This window comes from Belonocnema kinseyi, chromosome 10 (assembly GCF_010883055.1).
Source record: "Belonocnema kinseyi isolate 2016_QV_RU_SX_M_011 chromosome 10, B_treatae_v1, whole genome shotgun sequence".
In the NCBI taxonomy this organism is placed as follows: Eukaryota; Metazoa; Arthropoda; class Insecta; order Hymenoptera; family Cynipidae; genus Belonocnema; species Belonocnema kinseyi.
In genome coordinates this window covers 96,233,067-96,250,388 of record NC_046666.1, presented here as the reverse complement: position 1 = coordinate 96,250,388, position 17,322 = coordinate 96,233,067, and the positions used below count along the sequence as shown (strand labels likewise).

The following is a 17,322-nucleotide window of genomic DNA, read 5'->3' as shown; positions in this document are numbered from 1 at the left end:
TATTTTATTTACAAAAAATGTTCTTAGGTTCAAAAAAACATTCAGTGAACCGAAAAAGTGAGGTCGGTAATATAGGTATTTAGCTGTGTCACATGCCCTTAAGCGCTATGCAAATTAATAACATTTTGATAAATTAAAACTTTTTTTAATTAACCTACAAAAAAAGTTTGTGGGGACGTCCGTTAGCATGTTCGCTATCATTTCCCAAATTTTTAAGACAAAATATTTATTATTCTAGAAGAAAAGCTGGGGGAACCTAAAACTGGCAAAATCGACAATTTTCGAAGTATCACGTACCCTTAAAGTCGTTCTAATACAAACGTTTTATTTATTGATTTAGTGTGATTGAAATGTCTGGAAAATAAGTAATATAATCATTTATCGATTTTATATTTTAGTTTGTAACGTATGGAAAATTATATACAAATTTCTGAATAAACATTGCCAATGCAATAAGTACTTAACCTCAAAGCGAAACTTCATATTCACATACACATTATAGATATATCTTTTTGTCTACCTTTAAAAAAAGACTGTCCATAATAAAAGATAGTTCAAATATACCAGATGGAGACCAACTTTGTTTTTTCGTCTTCTGATCAAAGTTTTGAGAAAAATTGAGCAATATTGCTGATAGTAAGACGCAAAAGAAAAAGGCGTGCTGGAAGAAGATTTAGTGTCTATTCTCTTTAGGAACGACGACAAGAAGCAGGCATAGAATATAAATTTTGCAATTGTCGGAAGTGCTTCTAAGTTTTAAAATATTTTTAATTTATTCAAAACCTTTTCAATTCTTGAAAATATTTCTAGCTGTCTCGAATATTTCTTACATTTTGGAAAAATCATACAAAATGTAAATAAATTGCCCCAATATCTTCTAAACTTTTCTAGGAATTTTAAGAAAATATTCTTTATTCACTTAGAACCTTTCAAAATCATTTTAAAGCTTCAAAGGTTTTGGTTAGCAATCTTTAAAAAAATGAGTACTTTTTCAAATCTTTTACAAATTTTTTACAGTTTAAAATTCTATTTGGTACGGTCACGGAAACGTACGGTCAGTAATATTATATTTATACGATTTATTATTTTTGTAAAGTAATGTTAGTTGTGAGTTTTTGAGGTTAGAAAGTTAGATGATCCCATAATATTAATGGAATATATTTTAATTTAATTTTAATTTCATAAAGTATATTCTGTGAAAAAAATATTGTTTAAATAAGTTTAAGGTTGTTGAAAATAAGTAAAAATTTATCACTTTAACGATTGGTGAATAATTGAAAATATGTCTATGTGACTTAACGATAATACAGTAATATTTTTGTAAAAAAAAAATAATTTTAGAAAAAAATTTATTTGAATAATTAAAATTTTTTTAAACAATGAAACATTCATTACACAATGGTGGTCAATATTTTACTAACGAAATAGCAATAATTATTATTTTGAAAAATTGAGAAAAAATATTTAAACAAATACAATTTGTTTAAATAAGTGAAAATTAATAAATCGATGTTCATAAATATTTCACTAGACTAATAGTAATAATTTTCAGGAAAAAAAGAAATTACGAAAGAATAATTATTTAAACAAATTAAATTTGTTGAAATAATGGAAAATTAATTAGGAGGGGGGGGGGGAGGTTTGCACTTTTAAAAATCGATTTTTTTGGTTTGTCTTTTCTTGTTGTTAAATATTTCAAGAATATACTCCCAACATTTTAAGTCGATCTGAGCAAAACTCGAAGTTATTGTCTAGTTAGTCTCCTGTCCTCTAGCACTACAGCACTGACAGCTGCGGGCTTCTAAAACTTGAAACGCGTTTTTCTCAAAACTACTTTTTCAAAGTCCGCGTTCACTGCCATTTCAAAACTACTTTAAAGATTCAATTCAAACTTGGTACACATTTTCTACATATAAAACACCTCCCCCCAACGTTTAGTTAAAAAAATTTGTTTTACATTAAGGGTGTTTTCCACCCCCAAAATGGTGGAATTTTCGTGGAAAATAGGAGATTACACTTTAGATGACCACCACAAATTTTTAAATGCAAAAAAATAATCAGAGAACGTTGAGGGGAGTATTTGATGATATTTTGATTAAATTTTAATGTTTTTAATTTCCGATAATTTCCGACCAAGATAGAGTGAACACCGCGAATTGTTTTTTTTTCCCAAGGCGTTCTCGGACAATCTCTGTCACCGGCTTGTTTTTAAATTACGCTGAAACCTTTACCCCCTTCCCCCTTAATCAATGTTAAACATATTCTTAATGTGCTCTGTTTTAAACATAAGAATATTCTAGTGTGCAAATTACACAATTCCGGATAAAAATACGATTGGTATTTTGTTGTCATAATAGTAGATTCACAAAATAGCAATATACTTATCAAAAGGAAAATTTTAATCAAACCTGCATGTCATTATATTTAATTGAATTTTTCACAATGAGTGTCCCGTATTTCATTTATAATTTATAAATATTTTTAACACAGAGAAAAATGTTAGGAAATATATTTGTTATTTAATAATCACTTGTAATTTACCGTCGTCTTGGGGAGAATTAACAGATGCTTGTCTGATAACGCTGCCCTGAATTTGGCTTATTCCCTTTACTTTCACACTTCTGCACCGTTACCACATGAATTACTGCTAAACTTTTTCCCTTATTCAACGTTTTAGGATAAAAATCGATAGAATGACTTGTAGCTTAAAATCCTGTTCTAATTAAAATATACATCATCAATCCGCTTGTTGACATTCTACCGGCAATTTTTATGGTTATGTTCATACCCAACAACGAAACTAGAACGGGTATAGCTGAAATGAAAAGACAATTGTTTCACTAAATCTTTTTGCAAGAAAGTTTCCTCTATTATTTAGTTTCCTTTTCGTACGTTTTCAAGGCAATCATCTATTTATTTATTATATTTAGAAAAATGCACACGTGCTAACTTGTGTAAATTTCAAATTTCTATACCCTAGGAATTTCAGACTTCGGTCGCCGCGGGCGCTGCCAGTCATATCCGATTAATATCAAGGCCATGTCCTTACCCAATTCCATTCTCTTCAAATCTTCTAACCATTTCTTGAATTTACCCTTTTTTCATTATTTTTCTTTTTTAACCTTATCAAATTGAAACACTGCTTCAGTCTTCTATTTTTTCGAATTGAAAGGAAATCAAATTTCTTCAAAATTTATATATGACAAAATTTAGCTTCAACATCTTTTAAACACTCTAAACTATAAAATATAAATAAAATTTTGCTCTTAGTACTTGATAGAAGTTATAACTTTAGAAAACTGTTGAGTAAACCCTGTAAAGGGTCATCCCTAAATTACGTAACACTTTATGGGGGGGGGGGGGTCCGATGCAGTGTTACGTAATGTCGGAAGAAGCATTACATTAGGGGGGGGGGGTCCAAATTGTCGGGAAATCGCGTTACATAATTTATGAATGGCCCCTAAAAGGTGTGTACAACACGTCGATCGTTCCTGTCGATCACTCTCTCGCTGAACTTAGTATAGCTAATAATATAATATAAAGACTTTTTTAATATTATAAAAATCATTTGTATATTATGTTTTATAAATTTGTTTACCTATTGTGCTGAAATTTGGAAAAATGCTTTAGAATATGTAAGGGCAGTTCTGTCTCGCCCATTTGAGTTTTTATCCATTTGAAGTAGTGGCGGCTAAAGTTTAATTATTAGAATTGCATTATATAAACGAAATAAAAACCAACTTGGATCGAAATGATGTGCCTCGTTATATATTTTGAATCGCCTCTTAAAATTTCAGCATAATCTTTAAATTTTTTAAATTATAAAGCTGCCGAATATGATGCAGTGTAATTAGGCTCGTAACAGACTGGTCTCTTCTCTTAAACCAAGGTATAATGAAAAATTAGTATAAGAAGTGAAGTATTGGAATTTTATTATTTGTAAAAATAAGATATCATTCTCAAACATTTTTCCAGTAGTTCGTGTATTTCTCGAGTAATTTTTTTTTCAATACCACAGCTCGTAGTCACATCGTCAATTACTTACATCAGCTGGCAAGATGTCTGCACGCTGAGGGCCAAGCAATAATACCAATTGGATGAGATTTTTTTATATAACTTCGAAAAAGAAATGATATTTCACGATAAGTGTACTTAGATATTATTTTTTGCTTTTCAAAAGTTGTTCAATTACGTTATAAAATCGTTACAAAGGTCGATTTATAAAAATTTATATAAATTATCGATTTTATTACTTAAGTGAATAGCGTTTGAAAAATAAATAATAATGTCCTATACACTCATGGTAAAAAACCATTTTGTTTCCCAAATTATTTAAAAAAATATGTTTCGTCCCGTGAAATATTGGTATTATTGTTTGGCTGTCAGCGTCCCGACATCTTGTGTTACGTTCAGAACGTAAGGATTCTACGATTTTATTTTAACTTCTAAATTTTAGGTTTATTCTATGTTTGTACATTCCAAATCTTCCTCTTCAAACTTCTGTACTTTTACTTGCAATTTATTTATATTGTAAATCTTATGCTACGAACATGCTTTACCCTAACTTTCCTGGCAAACTATTTCGTTTTTATTTACAGCTTTCAGCATCTGTTTACGAGAATGCCAGTTTCAAATCTTAAGGTTTATTGTGCTTTTCTTTACTTATTCTTTAAGTCGTTACAGCCACTCCGCTTAATTCTTTTATTGAAGGTCAGCTAGCCCATCACTATGTCTTCGTATTATGGAATTTCCGCAAGAGTCCCTTTGGGCCTTTGCCTAGCCTCCCGATCCACCCCCATGGGAAAGGGGTCTGTCCTAGCCATCCCTTCCACTCAGCTTACCCTTTCCTCGCAATTTAAACTAAAACCTCTCCTCCGTGTACCATCCAACTGCGATCAAAAATCAGATATTACTTGTCTTCGGTAGAGGTAACAAGTTACGCATCGGAAACGATAACTCGAAAATTGTACTTTACTTCATGTTTATTATATTAAATATATTGCCTTTTATCTATCTCATCTCACAAATTTTTATTGTGTTTAATCTGTTCTGCCTGCATATAACTTTAATCAGGTTCGAAGAACACCGCGTCAAACTAGGCTCGATGCACAAAACATTTGTCCTTTGGCAACGGATCTTTTTTGGTGTATCAGCTTCTAAAATTGTCTCTAAAATTGACTATTTCTTACCGCGATAGACTCAGTGTGTTATGTGCAAGTGCATTATGTGCGTCGTGTATATCAGAACTCGGTGAGAACTTTTGGTGACTTCGGCTGCAGCCAATTATTGGCCGTCAGTAGCAAATATTTTCACATATGAGATTCTGTGCTGCAACCACTTATTGGCCATCAGCAGCGAGTATATTATGTTTCACATCTTGGATTTTCTGTGCTAAGCAACTATTACACACCAGCAGTGAATATCGCACACTTTGGATTCTGTGCGACATCCGCTCTGTTGAAGATCATCAAGGAGTTGTGTCTTCTGAAGGATTATCTTCGCCTCTACATATGGAACTTAGCAGACAACGTCTCAGCAGCTGGCCGTGTAAGATCAGGTCAATGTCTGAGTAAGTAAATTAATTGCTCACCAATCTCATCGGCTTGATTTCTGTTCTTTTCTTACATATGCAAATACTTTTTTTCAATTAATGTGTTAAAATGGCTGAAATCGCCTAGAGAGTACAAATATTGAAAAAAGAACGTGGAATTATAAAACGAAAATTAACGCTTTTCGCACAGTTTCTCGAAAGTTACAATTCTGAGACTCAATATCCGTCGTTAGCAAAACATGTAGCTGAGCTGCGTGAGTATCGTGAAAGTTTCGAGAAAGTACAATCCGAATTAGAAGATTTGGGGGAGGGAATTTTAACGGACGAAGGGTTAGATGATTAAGCGAGAAACGAATTCGACAAAAAGTATTTTGAAATTTATAACTCTGCCACAAATTTGTTAGGCAATTACACGCGCGTCTCTGCGGTTTCGGTGTCGTCCGCTCTGTCAGAAAATAACGGGATAATACCCATTCAAAATGTTATTTCGGTTGAAAATCCAGTTCCAAAGGAACTTTCAGGTAATTTTATACTTCCCTCGCTAGGACTGCCGTCTTTCAGTGGATCGTATGATACGTGGTTAGGTTTCCATGATGTTTTTTCCTCAATGATCGACAAGAATGCAAAGTTATCACCTATTTTAAAATTTAGACACTTGCGAGATTGCTTAAAGGGCGAAGCCGCTGAAGTTATTGCGTCGGTACCATTGTCCGCGGAAAATTACTCCGTCGCGTGGGAAATCGTAAAAGAAACTTACAATAATCGTAAATTGATACGTCAAAGGCATATTCAAGATTTGTTGAATATTCCTTCTGTCTAAAGACTTTTCCATTAGAGCTCTTCTAAATAGTTTACACAAGCATGTTAGAGCCCTTAAAATTCTCGACGAATCAGTCGATCAATGGGGAAGCCTTCTTATTGTACTAATACAAAATAAAATGAACCCCTTCACTTTAGAAAAATGGGAAGAAAGTTCTTGTGAATCAGAGCTCCCTACCTTTCAAGAACTTAATGCCTTTTTACAGCGTAGAGCGCAATTATATGATACAAAATATGCTCAATCGCGTTCTAAACCAGTTAACTCAAGTACTCCCCAAATTCGTGTTTACATTGCGGGGAACAACATAGTATTTTTTCGTGTGATCTTTTCTTGTATCTGTCTCCTATAAAAATATTTAAATCCTGTAAAAATGCATCTCTATGCTTAAACTGATTAAAATCTACTCACCGTACAAGCAAGTGCAATAGTGGCCCTTGCAAGAAATGCCAGAAAAAACATAATTCTCTTCTTCATTTTGAAAATACATCAGAGAAAAATTCAAGCGCCTCGAATTCTTCGCAAGCTGCTTTTACTCACAATTTCCTTGCAAACTAATTAACCTCAGAGAATCTGTTGTCCATGGCTATAGTGGATATTATAAATAACGAAGGTGCCGTCCAGCAATGTCGTCTATTATTGGACAACGGTTCTCAATCTCATTATTTGACAGAAAAGGTTGCTTTTATTATGAATTTACGCAAAAGGCCTGTAGACATTACAGTTTTAACTTTAGGCTCAACGTGGACTGCGATACGCCAATCTGTATCGGCCACAATCCGATCGCGATACAACACGTATAAAGAAAATGTCGAATTTTTTATCCAAAAAGAATTGAACTATTTATTTCCATCTGTTAAAAAAATTGATCGCGAATCTCTTCAAATTCCTAACAATATTTTCTTAGCTGATCCTGATTTCGATTAGGCAGGCGGAATTGATGGTAGTATTGGCGAAGGGCTCTTTTATAAGCTGCTCAATGTAGGTCAAATAGTGCCCAGGAATCACCCAGATGCTGTCCTACAAAAGACTCCGTTGGGCTGGATAGTTGCAGGAAAATTATACGGAATATCTTTATCTAAGCGTAAAATAGTCCAACGTAACATAATGCAAATCCAACCTTCTTTGGACTCAGACCTTACGAAATTCTGGGAATTGGAGGAAGTATCCTCTTCGAAGGTTCTTTCCAGTGAGGAAATCGCCTGTGAAGAGCACTTTGTTAAAAATACAACTCGAGAGTCTGAGGGTCGGTATGTCGTTAGACTTCCTTTCAATGAAAAAGGGTCAAATAGGAGATTCTCGAAATTTAGCTTTTCGACGATTATACTCTTTAGAAAATCGCTTTCGAAGGAATCCTGAACTCCTGCCTCCCTACACTGAATTTCTCAGTAAATACGAGCAACTCAATCACATGTCACCCTTTAATGACAAAATTACTTCTCAGGGATTTTATTTGACCCACCATTCCGTGATAAAGGAAGATAGCTTAACTACTAAAGTAAGAGTAGTGTTCGATGGCTCTGCCAATCCTCGTCCGGTGTTTCTCTAAATGATGCCTTAAATGTCGGTTCCACTGTTCAGGATGATCTTTTTGCGCAATTAATTCGATTTCGGTCTCGAAAATCTGCTCTGACCGCGAATATGGAAAAAATGTACCGCCAAATAAAAGTACACCCTGAAGACGCCCTTTAGCAAAAGATTGCTTTTCGCGCAAATCCAGACGAACCCATAAAGGTATTTACATTAAACACGGTCACATACGGTACATCTCTCGCATCCTTCCTTTCTATTCGTTCTTTACATCAATTAGCGCACGATGAAGGATCAGCGCATCCGTTAGCAGTTGCGGTTTTGAAACAAGACTTTTCCGTCGACGACTTACTAACGGGTGCCAATACGCACGAAGAAGCCCTCCTCCGCAATGATCTAATTCAACTATTACATAAAGAGGGTTTCAATTTGCGAAAATGGGCTTCTAACGATCCGTCCCTTATTTCTGATCTCCAGAATAGTCGAGAAAATTCGCACATGGCACTTGATTCATCTTCCTCGATTAAAACACTCGCCATTCATTGGAATTCCGGTGATGACTCTTTTTTTTATACTGTCAATTCACCTGAGCATGAAAAATATTCTGAAGCGATCTATTTTGTCTCAGGTAGCGAAACTTTTCGATCCTCTGGGTCTGCTGGGACCAGTTATTGTTCAAGCCAACCTCATGATTCAGCTTTTATAGAAAGCGAACGTTACCTGGGACGAAGGGGTACCACCGGATATTCACACCTTTTGGGTCGAATACATATCGCAACTAGCGCTTCAACTACGCTTGCAACTACTTACGCTGCGCCGATAAAAGTAGGCAGTATCACGCAAATCTGCTCTGCTCTAAATGAAGAGTCGCCCCGGTAAAAACTGTATCGCTAGCGCGTTTGGAGATTTGCGCGGTTCTTTTGCTAGCAAAATTACAAAATGTCATAATTCAAGCACTAAAAATCGAATTAAGCGATACTTTCTTTTGGTCAGATTCGACGGTTAGCCTTCAATGGATAAATACTCCCCCCCCCCCCCCCCCCGCTTTGGACATTTTGCGCTAACCGAATAGCAAAAATTCAAGCTCTTACGCAGTCTGCCGACTGGAGGCATGTGTCTTCTCTTGATAACCCGGCTGGCCTTGCTTTTCGTGAACAAATGCCCCAAGAATTTTTAAAGCCTAGCATCTGGCCTCATGGTCCTGATTGGCTCGTCCAGGCCCAAGATACGTGGCCTAAATTTGAATTTCAGCTTAAAGACACCTCTGAATATTCCTCACTTCCAAAATTGCAAAGGGTTCTCGCGTTCTGCCTTCGCTTCATTCATAACGCGAAGGTTAAGAAGATCCGCACCGGTAGCCTGACTGTTTCTGAACTCGATGCTTCCATGGATCGAATAATTCAGTTAACACAAGTAAGGAGTTTTTTTCAGGCAATCGACTGCTTTAAGCGTGAAAAAACTATCAGCAATAAGAGCAAGCTTTTATCTCTCAATCCCGCGAAACCATCATATCACATCTCTTATCATACGCCATGAGCACATACGACTCAAGCACGCGGGATCTCAAGCTACCTTATATGCAGTTCAAGAACGTTATTGGCCTATTGACGGTCGAAATACAACTCGTCGTGTAATCCACCAATGCGTTCCGTGTTTTCGCGCCAAGCCTCGCAGTATAAATCACGTCATGGGAAATCTACCCGTGAAACAAATCCAATTTACCCGACCTTTTGTTCACAGCGGTTTTGACTATTGCGGTCCTTTTTTTGTAAAAGAAAGATGACATCCAGCCCTTTAATTTCGATCGTCCAACTCTTTAATTTCTGATAATGCTACCAATTTTGTAGGGGTAAGCCGTGAACTTGCAGAGCCTTAAGACTTACTATTATCTGATGAGCATAACAAAAATATTCAAGAGTTTTTAGTGAATCAAAGGGTTAATTGGATTTTTATACCTTCCCGTTCTCCACATTTCGGCGGATTGTGGGAGGCTGGCGTAAAGTCATTTGAGAACCATCTTAAACGCACCGTAGGTGAGGCTCTACTAACTTTTGAGCAGCTTCAAACTTACATAATCGAGATTGAAGCAATTTTGAATTCCCGTCCTCTTTCACCCCTGTAATCCGATCCTAACGACTGTCGTCCTTTAACACCTGGACATCTGTTGATTGGTGAGCCCTTGACGAGCTTTTCTCAGGCAAATCTGACTCGCATTGCCGTGAACCGATTACCTGAATGGCTACACGTGCAAATGCTGAGACAACATTTTTCGATTCGGTGGCATAAGGAGTACTTAAATGAGCTCACTACTCGCACCAAATGGAAGACTGGCTCTAGCCATGTTATTATACATTCTAACCCTGAAAAGGATGGGGTTGTAAGAGTTATCCAGTAAAAAACTGGGAACGGTGAGACATAAAAAAAAGACAGTAAAAACTGAGACATAAAAGAGTGTTCCTTGTGTTGAACTCTGATCGTTCAAAAGAGGTCGATATGTTACGTCCAGAATGTAAGGATTCTACGATTTTATTTTTACTTCATAATTTTAGGTTTATTCTATATTTGTACATTCCAAATCTTCCTCTTCAAACTTATGTTCTTTTAGCTGCAATTCATTTAAATTGTAAATTTTATGCTACGAACGTGCTTTGCCCTAACTTTACTGGAAAACTATTTCGTTTTTATTTACAGCTTTCAGCATCTGTCTACGAGAGTGCCAGTTTCAAATCTTAAGGTTTATTGTGCTTTTCTTTACTTATCCTTTAAGTCGCTACGGCCACTCCGCTTAATTGTTTTATTGAAGGTCAGCTAGCCCATCACTATGTCTTCGTATTATGGAATTTCCGCAAGGGTCCCTTTGGGCCTTCACCTAGATCCCCGATCCACCCCCATTGGTAAGAGGTCTCTCCTAGCCATCCCTTCCACTCAACTTACCCTTTCCTCGCAACTTAAACTAAAACCTCTCCTCCGTGTACCATCCAACTGCGATCAAAAATCAGATATTACTTGTCTTCGGTAGAGGTAACAAGTTACGCATCTGAAAAGATAACTGGAAAATTGTACTTTACCGCATGTTTATTATATTAAATATATTGCCTTTTATCCATCTCATCTCACAAATTTTTATTGTGTTTAACCTGCTTCGGCCTGCATATAACTTTAATTAGGTTCGAAGAACACCGCGTCAAACTAGGCCCGGTGCACAAAACATCTTGTATTTTCCCTACTTAAACTAAAATACCCAATAGTGGCATAAATTTGAAAAAATTGTGGCATGTATTTTTTTAAATAATAAATTTATAATATAAACCACAAAGGCTACGAACCGACTTGAACGATTATAAAAAATTACATAAATGTAGTGAGGGTTTTAATTTGTTTACATGTACTTTTGTAAAAAAAAATAGCCAGAGATTATATCTGTTGGGAATGGTGGTCGACCATTTTGCCACCTGGTGATAAAAATCAGAACTAGAAAGAGTAGGTACTCAGCTAGAGTTCTAAGTCGGTTATATTACTTTGAGAACGATCATGAGAATATAATCGGCAGATAAATTCTTCGAGAATTTATGAGAACGTTCCAGAGTCAACATAACCTCAAATTTAAACTCAATTTTGGAAAAATTGGTAGTTAATTCAAATTAAGATAGTTTGCAATACAAAGCTTTAATATTTTAACTGTAAAACTTACACTGTGTATTTTTCTTTATATATAAATATATATAAATAAGTAGATAAGTTACATTTAACTATATAAATAATGTGAACAATAACAGTATTGTCAAAAATCATAAATCTTTTTAAATTCTGTCATATTCTCGGTTATATAATCAGAACTTAAATTCCCGAGAATTCAAGAACTCTATTAACTCTGCTATCAAAGCCCAAGTGGAAAGTGTAGATAAATCAGTAAAATGAACATTTTAATTCTACAAGTTTTCAACTGTTCTCTAACTAATTATGGAGACAGGAGTGTTCTTGTCTACTGAAGAATCCAAACTCCTAATCTTTTGCTGTTTTTCGCTATAATAACACAGCGCGTAAAGATCTTGAATTTAGTTTTCACCACTTTCCAAAAGTTGGTATGATAATTGAATTTACAAATAAAAGTGGAAAAATTGAATTAGTTTACAGAAGAAATATTTGGGAAATAGTTTTGAGAGTGGGGAAAGAATTGTCACCAAATATGCTAGTTTTCTCGCGTTATCTCATAAGAGGACTGTAGTCGTACACAGGGCTGGGTAAGTTTGGGATCTATTTTTTTCATTATTATAGAGTTTCATATTATTCTGTAATTTATTGTTTTATTCTTTTTAAACTTTTTTCCTTATGGAAATATAAATGTTTTTACAATTATATGAAGTATGTAATAAACCTCGCCTATTACATAACCTCAATGATTTGCCTTGTGTGCGTGTAATGCAACCATGCACAAATCTCCATATTTCAGATCCTAACTTGACCCCGCAACCAATCTTTGCCGAAACTGTCCTAAGATGATTAGTCCCTAATATCTCCAGTTTGGCGCTTGTTGTCCCATCACTCCCTGTTTTAGCATAAAAAGAAATGGGACTAGATCCCTTTCTTTTAATTTTTAGAAAAGAATGTCATTTTCTTGCAACAAATTATTTAAATGAAAACAATGTTACATATTCAACATTTCAAAATAGTTTTCCAATCTTTTTCTATGAATACTAAACAGAAAAGATTAATTATAAGTCATACAATAATCCTGGCAAAGTGGAATATATCTTTGATTTGCATTTGAATAAAAAGTAAAGTCTCGTTTTTAAAATATATTTTCGAAAAAAAACTAAATAATATTAATCATGAAATCTAAAAAGAATTTCTCGAAGAAAACTTTTAATAGTATAGAGTTTAAACTTATTTATTAAATTGAACTAAATCAATGTATTTAAAACGAAGATGTAAAAAAATTGATTCTATTTAAATCTTGAACGTTTTAGAAAATTGTAATTTATATTCCCCGGAAAAATATATTTTTTTTCTAAAATTTTACTTATTCAATAAATAATGTTTTAGAGTTTTTGACTTTTATATTACATGTTCATAAATAAAAATATGTTCCCGCTCGCCTAGTTCCTCTGAAGTTATAAGTACTTACTTCCCCGTGTGCAGTTCTTTCACCTCCAACCACGGTCCCTTTAGGCTCTCATCCACGCCAGTGCCTGACCAATTAATAAAAAGAAGCCTGGCGAACACTCTTGTTTGAATTGAGGATTTTAGCATGGCGTTTTGGGAATGCAGATAACTTTTTCGATAAAATATTTGAAACGTAAAAGTAACATGTCTGAATAGTAATATTTCTCAAGAGTAGAATGTATTTTCTCAGCCATGTTCCATTCTTTTGTCAATTGACGTCCTTTCAGTATCCTGAAATACGCATGTAGGGTATCTCTTTTAATTTGATAGCAGCGTCACCTGACATGTCAATTATTGGGTATCTCAAAGTTATTAAAGGAATGTTAATAAAAAAGAGCAGCAAATATCGATTCATTTTAATCAGACATATTAAACTGGTGGCGCTATCATAGCTACCCAACAGGCGTATATAATCAAGTGTCTGAAATTTGAGGGAAGAATACCCGAGCAGAAACACTAACCTCAAATTTTTGATATCTTATTTTGTGACACTGAAAGGTGGACAAAAATCGACAAAAGGATGGAACCTGACTGAGAAAATACATTCTATTTTTGAAAAATATTACTATTCAGACCTTTATAACTTACCTTTATATTTATAAAATTTTCTCCAAAATGTTGTGTGCTATTGCAGTGCCATGTACCAAAGAGCATGTAACCTTCCTGGCGGCTTTTCACAAGGACTTTGACAGCAGAGTACCCATTGTTTCTAGTTCTGATTGTTGTCATCGGTTGGCATATCGTAGTTTGACAATTCCCAATATGAATAAATATACTTCTAGACTTATTATCAATAGTTTGACTTAGGGGAGAGTGGGGAATAGTGAGACAAATGGGTTTTAAAAAAAGTGGATGCCCGCTGGCTCCACCAAGCATGATTTTTATGAACTACTTGACGTTGTGCACGTTTGTCATCAGTGAGGTGCCAGTTCCCGGGCAGTGAAGGTGTTTAGGGCACATCTCCCAGTTTCAAGGTAAGAAAATCGTCTCTTTTACAAAATTTTTGAACCTTACTAAAGTAGGATTCACTTGCTTTTCTGAGATTGAACTTTTTCAACCGTGATTCTCTTGTTATCAACGTTTTTTTTTGGCATCCAAGTCATCTATGCAGCCCTTCTCATTCAAACGGAAATTCAATATGTCTGGAAAAAGAGCCTTTGGGGAACACTGAGACGGCAACAGTGAAACATCTTTTGCCACTGTCTCATTGTTCCCCACTCCCAGGAATCACGCTCATCTTCTTATCAAGATGTTCAACTTCTGCACATAGTGTTAATAATAGGAAATTATTATTGTAGCAGTTGCTACCATGTTGTTCTCTGGTTACTTTACATTTCTCAGTGATTTTTAGGTAGGTACCTACATTATTATGCAGGTGAATGATCATATCAAGAAAATTTTTATAGTCATTGAATGGAAGAATGGCTTTCTTCTTTCTGAACCTACCAAAAACTTATTTTGTTCTTTTTTTCTAGATGGGAAACCCTAAAAGAAAAGCCACTCATGGTACATTCACATCTGCCACAATGAGGACAGCTGTACAGGAGCTCCTGGAGGATGATTCACACCTGAGGGTAGTAGCTTCTAAATACGGTACTGCCCATCAAACATTGGCACGGTATGTTAAAAAACAAAAAGAAAATACAAATGATGAAGTCCGCATGAAACCGAATTATTTAGTACGGAAAATATTCACATCTGATCAGGAAAAGTCCTTGGCTGATTACACAATCAAATGCAGCAGAATGTTTTATGGACTCTCCAAGGATGACGTGAGGAAACTTGCATTCTAGATGGCGACCATAAACCGATTGAAAATACTAGAGCAATGGAAGATCACTGAGAAAGCAGGTATAGACTGGGCGTATGGGTTCATGAAGAGGAATCCTCAGCTTTCCTTAAGAACTCCTGAAGGCTGTAGTCTGGCCAGGGCCATTGCATTTAATCGTCACAATGTGGAGATATTTTACAAATTGTTGGAAGAAGTACTTGTTCGCGGTCAAGGGTTTCTCCAGGGAAAAAGGATATACAATTTGGATGAGAACAAGGATATACAATTTGGATGAGACAAGTACGACTAAGAATGCTAAAACTCAGCAGAAGGTCATAGCAGAAAGGGGAACCAAGCAAGTGTCGTCTGTGACAAGTGGAGAAGAGGGAACTCTGGTGACAACATGTGTGCTAGACTTTCGTACTACAGTGTATTATTATTATAAGATTAAATTAAAAACAATTATTTCGCTGTTTCACATCGAGTTTTCATCCTGTCACCCTGCTGTCTAAATGTTCCCCAGGGGTGTCTCACTCTACCCCATGGGTGGGGAAGAGTGAGACAAATGACTTAACTTTTTTGAAGCTTAATACCAACTGTTTGGACCTGTGTAAATCTTTTTACTGGACAATTTTGAAAAGGAGAATAGTTTTTGGCAGTACCCTAAAAATTTCAGCTTGTCAGGAACGATCTTGGGCCACTTTTTGGCGATTCAAACAAAAAATGTCTCACTGTTCCCCACTGTCCCCTATATTCTAAATATGCGAGTCCACAGATGAAAGACAAAAAAACGTATCTGGTATTTTAACCTGAGATGAAAAATCAAAATGTCCATATTTATTCTACTATTATTCTATTATTTAAATACACATGTGTTAAAGTTTTTAAGTTTTATAATAACATTCTGCACACTATGTAAAAAAATCAACAACTCCCTTGAATAAAGTTATTTTACGAGATTATTCATAATGTTTTGATTAGACTATTGTTCTCTAAATGTATATATATTTTAATTTCGCGCCTTTGATTTTTAGGCCATCTTCACACGTATATCTCATCATCTGTCAGTTCAGATAGGTTTGTAAGATTTAGAAAACTATATTAAATCTATTTAGTCACGTAAATTATGACTTAAAATGAACAAGTTCCTTGAATACAATTATGTTAGAAACTTCATAAATGAAGACTGTGACTGCATTTAAGTAGAGAAGTAACATAATATCCTTATCTTATCAGTTTTCCCCAGCCCCATTTTCCCCATTCTGTCAGACGAATTAAACTACATGCGACTCTGGTGACTTAGCCACTTTGTTTATTTTACCAATTCTGTAAACAGGAACTTCAAACTGTCTACTTTTTAATAGCTTATTTGTTAATAACATCTAATTTTGAAGTCCTTTGCAGATTATTTATTTAGTCTATGGTTTTTTGGCGTAGTAAATAAATGCTGATTTTTTGTTTTTTGATATATAATGATCTTTAAATCAAACTTGTGCAACTTAGAAGGACGGTCTCCAATTGAGGAAATGGTTGCAAACCGCGAAAAATAAAAAATGAAATGATTGGGAATTTTTTCTTAGGTTTTGATGGAATATTACATTGCATCTAAAGAGAAACTTTACAAGTAAAAACACATACATTTTTGAAAGGAAAATTGAGATAAAACTTAAAATTTTCTCTGTACTTTCAGTTTTATGTCAAGTAGCAGATGGCCTTATTTGTTCCGGAACCAAAAACAACACATTCAAGAAGGATATTCCTTGCAAATGGACGTGAGTAAAACGGCCTTGTTTAATTCAAGGAGGAATTGAGTGTAGCTATGACATCCTTGAAAAACTTAATAAATTTTTAAAAAAATGTTAGTTAAGAAGAATGTTTATTTTATCAAAAAATTTTCAACATATCTTCCATCCTATATTTGTGGTGTTCCGCGAGGAAAGGGACCTTAGGATTAAAAAATCAATTTTCAGATTTTTGATGATATTGATAGTTTCAAAATCGCTCTTACATATTAAAAAGAATATAATTTTAATCTGCAAAATTAAATTTGTTATTGAGCTGCAAAGTTCAGAGTGAATCGCCTATTTCAACTAGTGTGGTCGACCCGAGAAATCCGTGTGATTCAAGAGTTTGTCTGACTCAGGCACCGTAGACTCCAATAGACGAGATGGCGAGCTAGGAAAGTAGTTGTTTCGCTTGTTTTTAATGGCTCTGATGTCGAATTTCAGCAAAGTGTGGGGAATGGTTGGTGAGTGGGTTACTATCGCGAAGTATAAGCTGAGCTGAACCGCCAGGTACAGCACGCTCAGAGCCAGAGACATTAGCTTTAGCTTAACAAAAATACTAGTATAATTCTGGCAAAGAAATCGGATACAATTACTTCAATTTAATATATTGTATGTCGCCTGTGTTACATTTGGCATTAATTCTTTCAAAATCCCTTTAAATTTGACTTATCAGTAATTTTAAAAATAAATTAAAAACACCCAC

General features: G+C 34.9%; 1 protein-coding gene across 3 annotated transcripts in view; it reads left to right on the top strand.

Moving 5' to 3' along the window:
- Positions 1-17,322, top strand: part of LOC117182278 (TM2 domain-containing protein CG10795) — a 36,893-nt gene that overhangs the window by 2,035 nt on the left and 17,536 nt on the right. For all 3 annotated transcript variants that reach the window (XM_033375398.1, XM_033375399.1, XM_033375400.1), the window contains one exon: positions 16,523-16,604. In XM_033375398.1, coding sequence (XP_033231289.1) covers positions 16,523-16,604 — 82 coding nt within the window. The remainder of the gene's footprint in view (positions 1-16,522; positions 16,605-17,322) is intronic.